Here is a 13,614-nt window from a genome sequence, read left to right on the forward strand (position 1 = left end):
TGCCGCCAAGAGGCAAACCACTTAAGTACGCCTATAAAATGGCTGTGAAATGTTCACACTAAAAACTTTCGCCTTAAACCCGCAAGGACCCAAACCCGAACCCGAACCCGAACCCAAACCCAGACCAAACGCCGAACCCAAACCCATATTCAAACTCAAACCAGGACATGTAAAAGTTAACATAGCATAACTGTTTTGTGTTAATGATGATAAAGTTGTTAATATGTCGACTTTGCGTGTGTGCAAATAAGCTAGAGTTTTAAGGCAGAAATTCATCATAAAATCACTTAGAACTGTATTAACAACCCTTGCGCGGGGATGGGTTGTAATGGAGCAGGGGCTGTTGGTTATGGGCCATATCTATTCAACACATGAGATAGATTGAATCGGGTAATTGTGTGTCAGAACTTTTTAACCTCTGACCCCGGCAAGGGTTCTGCTCTCTGTCCTGTGTCCCATAAGAATATAATCCTTTGATGGGCCTAATCGCCCACCCCTCACCACTCCCCTTTTCTTTCCCTCCTAGCCCTGCCAACCTCTCCAATCATCATCCCCGCACACACGTACGCATATAATGCTAATTTGCGGACAGCCGCCTTCGTTTGACTTGGCTTCCGGTTCTTGTTCGGGTAACGGCAACCGGACACCCCATAAAACTTGGACCCGGATCGGTTGTGAGGTTGAGAAGGGTGTGGCCCTGACCTTATGCTTATGCTCACTCACGTGGTAGTTGCCAGGGCATCGGGTACGGGAGAGGGGCCACAAAAGTGGCAAAAAGTGCTCAAATCAGTTAAGGGTTAACTTACGTATCCTTGGGATGGGAATGAGGGCGGGACACAGTTGTGGGTGGGCGGAAGACATAAAGGAGTTTTCGCTAATTAATTCACACGATACCTGGACGCGAGGCGGCCTCTTGGCAGTTCGAAAGCCAGCCCTATCATCCGCTACGTTAGCAAAGTTGCCCGAGAGTGAAATCGTTTGCCGCAGCACGCACCGCCCAAGTCTCAAGAACCACCTCCGACCCTTCCGGCGGCAGTCATCCCGAGGCACCACAATCTAAACACATTTGTGGGTCAGTCAACCGAGGACGTGCTGTGCTTCTTAGGCGAGTGAAGGCGAGTCGAATGTGGAGGAATCCGAGAGTTTCATTCTTGAATTTCTAATAAATTCATAGGGCATGGCCGACAGTGGCTGTCTCCGGCTGCCTTTGTGTGCTTCCGCTTCCTCCTTTGTTCTAGCTTTCTGCCCTCCTATGATTATGTGTGTAATTTGTAATTATGAATTCATTTGGCCTGGTTTTGTTTGTCTGAAGAAGAAAAGAGCTTGTCCGATGGCTTAAACTTACTTGTTTCTTTTTGTGTTATGTTATTGCTCAATTTAGATGTTAGCATTTGGCCTTCATAAAATTGGGACACCCACAGCACAAACGACCGCAAAGTGATTGACACGCTCCGAGCTTGGGGTCTGCATATGTATCTGGGTTCGTGACCAACGAACGCGGAAGTAATAGAAGAAAGCGCCCCTAATTTTATCCGGGCATCTTGACATCACCCTCTTTGGTTAAGGGTTGCGTTTAGAACGACTGCCTTAGACCACGACTTCGTGTTGTCTCTGCCTCTGGTAATCCCAGATTTCTGGTTATCCTTGACCTGCGAGCGTAAGCCAGTATGTGTTTGCTTGCTTGTGCAGGGTGTCGCATTCGCATAATTTGTAGGTCATGCATATTTGGCATGTTTGACATGTTTTCTTTGGGTTTAACATGATAAACATGGCACACACAGGGAACCAGGACTCGGGTCGCTTCTTAGTGGTCTCATGGTATCATTGAAAGTCCGTGTGTGTGCTTGGTTGTTTTCTAAAAATATTTTTCTCAGTCAATTTGATCGCTTGGGAGAGGAACTTAATTTTATTTTCAAGTGGAAAACATTGTTTGCCAGCAAATTCCTTAAAGTGGTCGTTCGGGGAGTCGCCGCTCCGCCTTTCACCTATCCCGATTTCGGCAACTGGGACTTTAATCAAATGCTAGCCGCACACTATGGCCTCAGAAACCAGTTTGCCAAATCAAGGAGAGCGAATGACTTGCGGAACGAGTTTTGTTAGTTCCGCTTCGTGCTGCGTTTGCCACTGCCTGCAGAGCGCAAGATTTGTGTCCAGCTCCAAAACTCTGGCCACGTTGCAGGCGCATGTATGACTCGAATATGGTCTTGACGCTTCGGCTCAATCTGAAACCTCAAAGTGCATTTTTTGGCAAACTTCACTCAACCCGACTACCGGATTCGAGTGGAGTGATCTTGATGCTGCTCCGGCTCTCAGTCCTCGCTGCTTTCAATGTAGGTCGCTGCAATTCAGTACTGGCCAGATTAGCGGCTTCGGTTTGGTTTCTTGCTCGCTTGACGTCTTTCTGCTAATGCGTTGCTTTTTCAAATCCTGCTCCACTGCCCATGCAGCTCTCGTCGCAGGCCAGAACAGGCTTACAGTGGGCCCTATCCCTATCAGCAGGATCCGACTAGAGCCCGCCCTTAGTGGCGATTAACACATCAACCTCAGCTCGTGGCTGACCGATAGGGGCTATAAATCAGGCCACGCTTAATCGGCCAGCTAAAGGTTAGACACTATCCGAGCGCTTCTAGCCGTGGCGTCTTGAGTTTGACACATGCTCTCGACAGCCTGAAGGACATCTTTGGGGGCTCCTTTCAATTGATTCGGTGTAACGGGGAGAGCGGTAGCGAAATTTAGATCCCCAGCTAGGACACCCACATGTCTGGTTGCCAGGCATACTGTCCCAGACGAGAGGAGCATGTGACTTGACTGCTGTCATGGCAGCGCTTAGTCCGGCACTCAAGGTCACTGGGAGCCGCATTAAGGCGCCTTAAAGCAAGCTTTCCACAAAAACATCCCACCTCTCGCACACACACACGAAGCTTGTTGTTGCAACCTGTTGAGAACAGCTCGACGGGAAAAAAAGCAAAAAGGAAAAGCTAAACGCGAGAAAATCTTTCTGGCAGAGACACAGCAGCAAATGGTTAAGCTCCGGCAGAGGCAGCGACGTATCCACCGCCCACCGTTCTCTCTAATCTCTGCCCATGTGAGTACTGGGTACCCACCCTTCGCCGGACACTGGCTACAGGTGGTTTGCCCCGAGTATGAGCCAGCTGTTGGTGTCATTAGAACGGACCCCGCTTGTGTAACCATTCCGAGAATGACGTCTGCCATCAGTTGAGTCCAGGTTGGGCGCTCAAGGTCGCCTGCTGTGGCCCACCCGTTCTCCGTTTCCTACCTTAGACCCGGTCGTGGGGTAGAAGCCTTGAAACGCTGCCTCTTACCGTGAAAATTTATCAGTTGGCGCACTTTCACATACTTTTTTCTAGCGCTTTGCTTGGGAGAACTTATCCATGGGTCACCCTGCCACCTGCCACCCATTTTTACTTCTCCTCGTTGGAAGCAGAAAAGAAAAACCTGACGGCGCCGTCGTCGTCGACGGCGTTGGCTGAAGGAAAAACGACGACGGCAGAAGGAGAGTGAAAGTCTTTGCCACATGGGGACGAAGCCTTACGCACTCACACACGTACTCGATAACGACGACGCCGCAGTCGACGCCAAAGGCGACGCGGGCAGCGACAGCGGCGCCAATACCAGCACCAATACCAGTGTAGGCCAGGCTCTTTTCGTTCTTTTCTCGTTTTCTTCACCATTTTTTATTCACTTTTCCTTTAGTTTTTTTTTGCTTCTGATTTGAGCCTGCTCTGCCGTTGCTGCTACTGTTTATTTTGTTCGCCGGATTTTTCGTCTTTTTGACTACTACTTTCCTTGCCTTCTCTGCAGGCAGCAAACTTTTCTCAATTTTTTCTCTTCTGTTGCTTGTTCATTTTTCCATTTTTTGGATGTTGGAAATATGAGGGAGGGGAAACCAGGAGGGTTATTCTTTGGCGTGTCGCTTTTGAAATAGTTCGTCAATTAAGGGACTCCCCATCTTGTCTGCCTCCCAGGATCGCGCGTAGTAGAAATGCTGAATGCTTTTTCTTGTTGAGCTTTTTAGTTGCTATAATTGGAGCTAAAAGCTTTTTGTGTTGGGTTGGGTGTGGGTCTTCGCTTTTGCGATCGGTATCCGAGTATTAAACCCCCTGTAGAGACAGTAAAATTCTTTACATTGTTTTTAAAGTATTTTTCGGCTTAAATTGAAGCAAAATCTTTGTAACTTTCGATTGGTAGCTCAAACCGGCAGTGGAGACTTTTCTTTGTTTATGGAAAGTTTTTGTCGGTTTTAGCTCTGCGTTGAAGAATCCATTGAACGTCGATCAATTAAATTTGTACACTCTTGTGCGTCATGCATACAATCTTCTGTAATTGTCTTTAGCACATTCCACCGCTGACTTTTGACTGACCGCTTTAGTATCTCTCAATATTTCTAAATCATTATGCGTTTTCATCGCTTATCGCTATCTTAATTAAGACGTGTTTAAATCCAAAGAATTCCGTTGTACCCGACATCTAAGTCGACGACAGAGGGCAATTGGTTGATGTCGAGCTTGTCCAACACCGATGACATTAAGATTGCTCTGGTTCCAGGAAAATCTTGGGGGCCTGCGCCCGTTCGATTATCACGTAGCTTGAATGCACAGGCAGCCCAATGCTCCAGATAGGGAGTAGTCTTGCGGAGCGCAATTGAGGTGATTGGAGTCGGGGTCAATATCAGCGTGTAGCTGATGGAGGTTTTTATCTGAGGCTCAGAGCCGGAAACGCTGTCCGTATCAGAGTTTATTTTCTTACAAAGAAATCATAAACTTACTTAAAAATCATGTCCGAAGTCGAAGCAAAAAATAGCATGTATTTGCATCTACATAAATATCTATATCTTAATGTTTACAACGAAACGGAGTATTCCCTTATGTCACCTTTTCGAAGAGCAGTACTGCACTGATTTTTGGGTGCGTATTCAAGCACGAATACGTACTTCGACCGTAGGAATCGAAATATTTTGAGTGATTTTTTGATGTAACGCAGCTGATCAAAGCTATCACCGAAAAATAAAGACGTTATTCGCTTTGCCATATAATTCCCCATAAAACGAAAAAAAATCCGGTATTCCTGACTCCTACTTGCGGAAACGTGCTCGATATTGGGTCGTATGCCTTTTTTTTGGCACGGTGCGCGATTCGTGTCTTTCCGCCCAAAGCGACGAACGTGTTGAATGACGCACCCACGAGCCACGAATTTTTGGATGCGTAACTCCCACCGCCGTACGTGTAAGAATAACAATATTATTAAAAATGCAGAAAGTAGTTTTGGTTACATGACCTTGACTCTGACATTCGTGGCAGTCTATCGAAACTGCGTGCGAGTAGAGATGTACTATCTATGTTAACACTGTTCCTATATCTTTGCAGGTATCTTCACTTCGCATAGGCTTTATCACGTAAAGAAGGGCGTAAGATCTTACTTGACAGATCGCAGATTACTCATGCAGATTTAAAATGGAGGGAGAGGGAAAGAATCGACCCATCTCCGGTGCGGAAGCGCACGGTTTAGTCATGCATTTTGGAGCGGCCACGGCCGTGATACGGCAGCCCGCGTTCTCCGGCGGAGAGTTTCTTCCGGTCCGCGGGCACGTGGGGAGAGCACTCTGTTATTTGTCAGCTACAACGTAAGCCAAGAGTAGGCTAGCGTCGTTTGGTCTCTTTGACGCGACAGCTAATATCTCCGTACTTAAATCACACGGCGGTCAATCGGCATTCGAGTTATGCAACAATTTCGGAAGCGAGCGCACCCAGCGACCTTTTAAGCGCGTCTGCCCCGCTCTAAGCCATCACTTGCACTCTAGAGCTGCCCGCGTTCTCAGCCAAGGATCTATTCACGAAACAACTAGGATACTAACTCTAGCAACCCAAAGTCAGTCCATCAGATGAGCCCAGGATCACGTCAAGAAATTAGTTCTCGCTGTATTCCGAGTCATCTGAAGTAGAGTGCCAATCATGACGCACTGCCTCTGGTCGACGTCCCTCGTCATGCTGACCCTCCTGGCCCTGCTTTCCATGGTGAGCAGTCGCTCGGTGCGCCAACTGCCGAATGGATATCCGCCCTTGCTGCCAGCCGGATACTACGGGCAGTCGCCCTACGCCTACACGCCCTACGGCTATGGTTACCAAGCCCCACACTTTGCGATCAATCCTCCAGGCACTTACTACGATAACGTTTACGGCATCTACAAGACCTACCCGGGCGGTGGATATCCCGTGCGGTTCGATTACGTAAGTAAATGTTTTTATTTTTTGTTGGTTACTTAATTTATGCAAGGAAAGCAAGAAAGAAAGCAAAGTTATGTACATCGTTGCTGATACAACAAAATTGTTTCACTATTTAGGTACAACGATTATGTACGATTTTTAAGCCTATAGAGTTAAGAAAAATTACGTTCTGTCGATTTTTGATAAATTTCTCAAATGCTATGACATATTAGTCCAGAAAACTAAATATTCGTTTACAAAATCCAAAAAAATGTCTATATCGAGTTATACGCGTATATGTATTTTGATTTTTCTATTAATTTTTAATTCATTTTCCTTTGGCTAGATCGATTCCCCTGTCGATGCTTATCAAGAACAAAATACTTTATAGGGTTGAAATGTCTTTATTAATGTGTTTTGCAACCTCTAAATGAAATTAAAATGTATTCTGCAAGGTTTATAATTAGAAAAATTAAAGATGCTGAAATAAAAATTCGTACAGGTAAACCCCAGTAAGCTTCACTAAGAATCGATTCTAAACGAAGAGTTAAACGGAATATTAAATTTATGGATATTATTTAAACTTTTGATTAAAGAACAATCGTTGCTCTCGGAACTACATTGGCATTAAGCCTCACCCAGATCAGCAGCAGTACTATTATGTCTGTAAGCCCAACTGTGTTATCTTTAGCAAGTGCCGCAATCTTGAGGTAAGTGTTGACCTCACCAGCCCATTCAAGTTAACTGACCGTCCCATTTTGCAGAGTTTCAACTCGAGCAGTGGGCGGTGCGTACAGCACGTCCCACAACACAGACCGGACCACATGCAGCCACAGTGTCAGAAGGAGGGGCGCTTCCCGCACCCTCACGATTGCAAAGTTTACTACAGGTGCGATAAAAACCGGACGCACCCTTGGCTTTTCGCCTGCCCCGAGGACACCATCTTCTCGCCCGTGGAGCGGAAGTGTCTGCCCGGCGATCAGTGCCCCTCGACGGAAATCTCGGAGAGTGGCAGCTATATACCGCAGAACTGCGAGATCAAGTTCCCCGAGTGCGCCGAGGAGGGCACCTTTCGCTCGCCGACGGACTGCGCGCTCTACTACACATGTCGATTGCAAGAAAGCGGTACCTATCTGCAAACGCGCTTTAAGTGCCCTGGCAGCAACAGTTTTGACCTCGAGCGAAAGCTATGTCGTCCCCGCAATGAAGTTGACTGCGTGGATTATGTCTCTGGACATGTTCCGGTACCTTACCATGCCCCACAGGCATACTATCCACCCTACCCAGCTGCACCGCTTTACGAAGAGGACGACTACGATACGGAAGCCAGGGAACAGCAGCCTGCTATTCAGTCCGGGAAAGACCCTCTGTTTGAAAGACCCTCTGTTAAAATTGTCGTTCTGCCCACCACGCCAGCCACCACTACTTCAAAGCGCACTGCCGTTTACCCCTCATATGAACACACTTTACACCACAGTGGTAAAGAACCGTCACTAGGGAGCCGAAAGGTTCAGGCGAATGACGACTCGCTCAGAAGTAAGCTTTCAAAGAATATTGTCGTCATGCCCACCACATCAGAGACTACAACAATCAAGAGTGAGCTTTCAACGGATACCACTAAATATCAATACAAAAGGTACACTTATGCAACAGCCAAAGACTTTGTAACTGAGACTCCGCAACACAAAGAAGAGCCAAAGGACTTCCACCTATCAAAAAATATAGTCATTTTGCCGACTACGACTACAACAACTACTACAAAACCAATAGCTTCTACATGCCCCACTTTTCCGACGCCAAGTACAACTCAAAAATCGAGCACAACTAAGCCAAAAACTAGTACAGTGACAGATACAACCATTAAGCCTACGACAACTCTGAAAACAAGCACTACTCAAAAACAAACTACGACGACACCGAAAACAACAACGACCCAGATATCAACGGTGGATCCTAAGACAACAACAACTGCTTCTACGACGACAACAACGACGCAGAAATCGACAAAGACTCCGAAAACATCCACAGTTACAACATCTTCTCAGCAACCAAAAAAAACCACTCTTAAAACATCAACAGTAACTACGACCACTCAAAAGCCAAAAACTACTAGTGCAAAACCAAACACAACGACCCAAAAATCAACGACAAATACGAAGACAAGTACCGTGGCAAGCACTACGCAACAGACAACTTCTACATTAACTACAACCACTCCAAAACGAACAACTACTACCCTTAAACCTATCACAACAACTTTGAAGACGACAACAGTGACCACTACTACTCAAAAACCAATAACAACCACACTGACAAGCACTTCAGTAACCACGTCAACTCAAAAGCCAACAACTGATACTCCTAAACCGACAACAACGACCCAGAAATCAACAACGAGTCAGAAACCAACTGCAGTGACAACTACTACTCAACAACCAATAACGAACACAACGACCCAAAAATCAACAACGAAGACAAGTACAGTGACAAGCACCACGCAACAGCCAACTTCTACAGTAATTACAAACACTTCCACAACAACTCCGAAGACAACAATAGTGACAACAACGACTCAAAAACCAACAACGACCACACTGAAAAGCACTTCAGTAACCACGTCAACTCAAAAGCCAACAACTGATACTCCTAAACCGACAAAAACGACCCAGAAATCAACAACGAGTCAGAAAACAACTGCAGTGACAACTACTACTCAACAACCAATAACGAGCTCTCTGAAAACCTCAACAGTAACTACAACCACTCGAAAACCAAAAACTACTACTACAAAACCGAACAGCACGACCCAAAAATCAGCAACGACTCCAAAAACAAGTACAGGGACAAGCACTACGCAACAGTCAACATCTACAGTAACCACAACCACTCTAAAGCCAATTACAAATACCCTTAAACCCACCACAACAAGTCTAAAGACGACAACAGTGACCACTACTACTCAAAACCCAATAACAACCACACTAAATACCTCTACAGAAACTACAACCACTCAAAACCCAACAACTGATACTCCTAAACAGACAACAACGACCCTGAAATCAACGAGTCCGAAAACAACCACAGTGACAGTTACTACTCAACAACCAAGAACAAGCTCCCTGAAAACGTCTACAGTAACTACGACCACTCGAGAGCCAAAAACTACAAATGCAAAACCGAACACAACGACCCAGAAATCAACAACGACTCCAAAGACAAGTACAGCAACAAGAACTACGAAACAGACAAAATCTACAGTAACTACAACCACATTTGAGCCATCAACTACAAATGCAAAACCGAACACAACGACCCAGAAATCAACAACGACTCCAAAGACAAGTACAGCAACAAGCACTACGCAACAGACAACTTCTACATTAACTACAACCACTCCAAAACGAACAACTACTACCCTTAAACCTATCACAACAACTCCGAAGACGACATCAGTGGCAACTACAACTCAAAAACCAATTACGACCACACTAAAAAGCACTTCAGTAACTACAACCACCCAAAAGCCAACCACTTCTAAGCCAACGACCGACGATTTGACAACAACTCCGAAATTAACAACAAGCACACATAAACCGAACACCACCACTCGGAAATCGACATCAGTTACCGCAACAACCACAAGTATCGAGACCTCGAGAAGTCCAACTACGCAAAACTCCACCACAACAGAGTTGACTACTGTAACAAGACCGCACTGTTCCGATCCTGACTCCACCTCAGGTAAGTCATTCATCCATAAGCTCCTTTTAACCATTTTGAAGCCACAGAACACAAGCAGCTCAGTACACCTAATATCCACACTTGCCTTACAGACAATAACACAAATCCTGCGTGCACACAAGAACTCCAACAAGTAAAACAACATAAACTACATTTGCCACAACATCAAGAAGAGCATATTCACACACAAACCAACATTGAACCAACTGAAAGTAGGACTATTTTGGGAGGGCGGGATGAGTCAGACTACTTGGACGATGCACCATCTTCCGCGAGTGGGGAATCAAGACAGGAAACGTCAGCGAAGGCTACGACCATGTCCACGCTGGCTGCGGCCCACATACTGCGGAAGTTGTTCCACGTTATCTCCACCACTCCATCGAGCAGGGAGAAAGCTCCCAGGCAGCGCCCGCCCAACGTAACCCTTGCTCAAATGGCCAGGCACAACCTGGCCACCTCAAAGCCTTTCATCGCTCACTCCCTGCGACTTTCCATCCAGCAACTGACCTCCACACAGAAGCGCTCCATTCAACCCAAGGCTCTCGTCGCACTGAACTCCACCAAAAAGGAGCCGGCGGACTATGAGTACTACGAGAGCAAAACAGCGGAGCAGTACGCCGACGAGGAGAATGAAGTGCTGCCGAGAACCCAGCCGAGAGCCACATCCAGCAGTCCCAGTCCAGTCCCGTCCACGACTACTGAGCGGGAGCTTCATGAGACAAGTTCCGCACCAAGCCAGTCGAAGGCAATTTTAATTTCCTCCACAACAGCTCAGCCGTTTCAGGCGACGACGGTCGACTTGGAGTACAGAGACAACTCTGGGGACTCTGAATATGTCAACAATGATTACCCGAATGCTAGCCACGTCTCCGAGAATCAGATTCCGGGCGGAGTAAACAGCCTAGAGGCAAGAAAGAGTTTTTTGCTGAGCCTGCTTAAAGAACGATTGACTCGGACAAAAGCGCAGAAGCCATTGGAAACTACTACCAAAGCTGATTCCCTGACATCCAGCACCAGTGCAAGACCGAGCTCCATCAGAATTTCAAGCACGAGTACAACCACAACGCCTAGAATGAGCAGGAGTACGCAATCACCCCCAAAGCAACCAACTAGGACGGTGCAGCTGCCAGCAAAACACTCCGTTCACCTGAGCCGGGAATACTATGATGATGATGATAATGAATACGAATATATGGAAGAAGATCCCAGTGCCCTTTCTAATACCGCGAAGAAAGACCAGGGCAAAGACAGAGGCAATGTTGCCAAAAAGTCACTTACAACAACAGCAAAGCGTCACATCGTTCTCCCACTGAAACAGAAGCGGATGGAAACTGAATTAGCAACCTTAAATGCGGAAAGCGTGCCTTCAAAAACCGCTTCTGACGGGCTTATGTTCAAAGGACTTGCAATCAGAAAAAGTCAGTTTACCACTAAAAGTTCTCTGAAGCGGCTACCAGGAACTGAGAGTGTAAATAGCCTTGCTAATAACAGACCAATTCTTGACATAGTTGGGCACTCTTCGAGGCTTACTATTACACCCACATTAACTCCAACATCGAGTTTAACAACAATTAAGTCAAAAATGCAAACCACAATGCCAAGTAGAATACAAAGACCTGCTTTTAACGCATCTACTGAATCATCCTTTCCAACCCTATCATCAACATTTACAGAACCATTAACGACACTACAAAACAGGCAAAAGTTAAGAGAAGGAGAAAAGCACGAGAGTAAACTAGAAATAATCACACCGACGACCTCAGAAACACTTCCGACTGCAAGCGGATTTGCAGCAGTCGCAACATCATCAGCAATAGTTCAAAGCCAGAAAATGCTGTCAGTGAACAGCAGGCCTTGGTTACTGACGGCCATCAACCAAACCGTTCACATAACACCCATATCTTCCATTGCCGCTCGAGCGCCGAGCAACCCAGTGAACCAAGTTAACCGTTCGTTCAACCCACTAGTGTCCAGCCCCGAGGACTATTCCACCGAGAAGGTGCCGCAGCTCATCGTAAAGGTGTACGAGCCCATTGACCTGAAAATCGTCTTCTGCCCGAAGTCCTGCGACCAGTCCCATGACCACAAATACGGTAAGTGCAGCTTTTATATTAAACTTCTGACTCTGACCCATTGCCTCTCATTCGCCCACAGACCCAGCTGATAATTATAAGAAATCAAACTGCACTGGAGACTGCGACGAGGAGGAGGAGCGGGTGCACAAGCATGTCGACATCCAGTGGAAGCCACAAGAACTGGGCGAAATCGCTGCCTTCCGCAATACAGCATAGAGATGTGACCACATTAATATTAACCACAAAAATAGCCGTAGTCCGATAACTTTTACCTAGTACCTAAATACCTACATAAATAAATATCTTTAAATCAACTTCTTGGTCGACTGGCAACAGGTTCGGAGGCAAGCGGAGATTGGCCAACAAAGAGGCTTCCGACCAGACAGATTGTTCTCTGTTTCCATATTTTACCCACCGTCCCCGGGGGTGGCAATGGGTGGCACCAATGGTGGAGTGGAGTGGAGTGCACACAAACTCACAGAGGCAGCGCCAAAAGAAGCAGCCAGAGTGCACACAAAAAGTTGCACGCCAAAAGGAAAGAAAAGCGCGCTGTTATGTCGAACGTCCTTCAGGCTGGGTGGGCAGTCGGTTGTGGCTGTGGATGGGGATGATGTGTCTGTGGATGTGGTCGTGACCTGTGGTTTTTCCCAGCACGCTGCCTGCCTGTGTCCAGAAGTAAGGGCCACCTGTTGGCACCGGCTACCGACTAAGCCAACAAAAGAAGGAAGTCCCTAACACAATCGCGGACAACAACAAACCAAGCAAAAGTCGGGTCAAGTCAGCATGCACAAACCACAACCCACTACAGACGACAGCAAATTTCCGTGAATTTCGGAAGCGAATGGGTGGGGCAAAAGGAACCCTCTTTTGCGTGCGCGTTAAGCAAAAGAAAATGCACAAGCGCGGTGCAAGTGATTCCAACGGTTGGTGGAGCCATTTTTTTTGTGGTAACTGCATTGCCGTGCTTTTGTTATCATCGGGTGTTTTACTTCCGTTTTATTCTACAGAAAACGTAATTTCAATACCAATTTGATGTTTTAAATCTTACAAAGCATGTAATATTTAGAAAGAAGCAATTCGCAATTCGCCTGCTCCACATGAGTGACCCCTCTCCCCTACATCCAATCTAAGCACCAGTGGTATCAGCGTTTCTGTGGCGGCTTTGGGCGATTTACAGTTATGCGTCCTACAAATCGGCATCAAACGCGCTTAGCAGTCATCATCTTGCTTCTGCCGTTGATGCCGACGCCCTGCACAAATCTCCAGTTGGCCATGAATTATTCAGCAGTTCAACAGTTGGCCCTTTCCCTTCGCCCCAACTATGGCGCACAATTTGCAATTTTCATGTAGCATGTAGTCTTGAAATTGACTTCGCTTTGCCACTGTTTCTGTTTCTGCCACTGCCAAGCACACATGCTCCATGTGCAAATCCTTTTTATGCCCGCATAATATAGTTCGCACGCATTGCTTCGACTGTGAAGGGCTCTGAGCCGAGGACGTCACATTTGGCAAACGATGCGCGCGTCATTCAATTCCATTTCCATTCCCATTTACCCGACCTTGCGACTCCACGACGC

General features: G+C 46.6%; 1 protein-coding gene across 5 annotated transcripts in view; it reads left to right on the forward strand.

Moving 5' to 3' along the window:
* LOC128265182 (mucin-2) overlaps positions 1–12,320 on the forward strand; it is a 67,764-nt gene extending 55,444 nt beyond the window's left edge. For 3 of the 5 annotated variants that reach the window (XM_053001035.1, XM_053001036.1, XM_053001037.1), the window contains 5 exons: positions 5,385–6,245; positions 6,818–6,931; positions 6,986–9,962; positions 10,055–12,055; positions 12,117–12,320. In XM_053001035.1, the coding sequence (XP_052856995.1) occupies positions 5,970–6,245; positions 6,818–6,931; positions 6,986–9,962; positions 10,055–12,055; positions 12,117–12,253 (5,505 nt within the window). In that variant the 5' untranslated portion in view covers positions 5,385–5,969 and the 3' untranslated portion in view covers positions 12,254–12,320. Of the gene's footprint in view, positions 1–4,870; positions 5,244–5,384; positions 6,246–6,817; positions 6,932–6,985; positions 9,963–10,054; positions 12,056–12,116 lie in introns of those variants that run through there. The other 2 variants (XM_053001038.1, XM_053001039.1) reach the window with 2 other exon arrangements.
* Positions 12,321–13,614: the final 1,294 nt, after the last annotated feature.

Source organism: Drosophila gunungcola, unplaced genomic scaffold, assembly GCF_025200985.1.
Source record: "Drosophila gunungcola strain Sukarami unplaced genomic scaffold, Dgunungcola_SK_2 000099F, whole genome shotgun sequence".
Lineage (NCBI taxonomy): Eukaryota > Metazoa > Arthropoda > Insecta > Diptera > Drosophilidae > Drosophila > Drosophila gunungcola.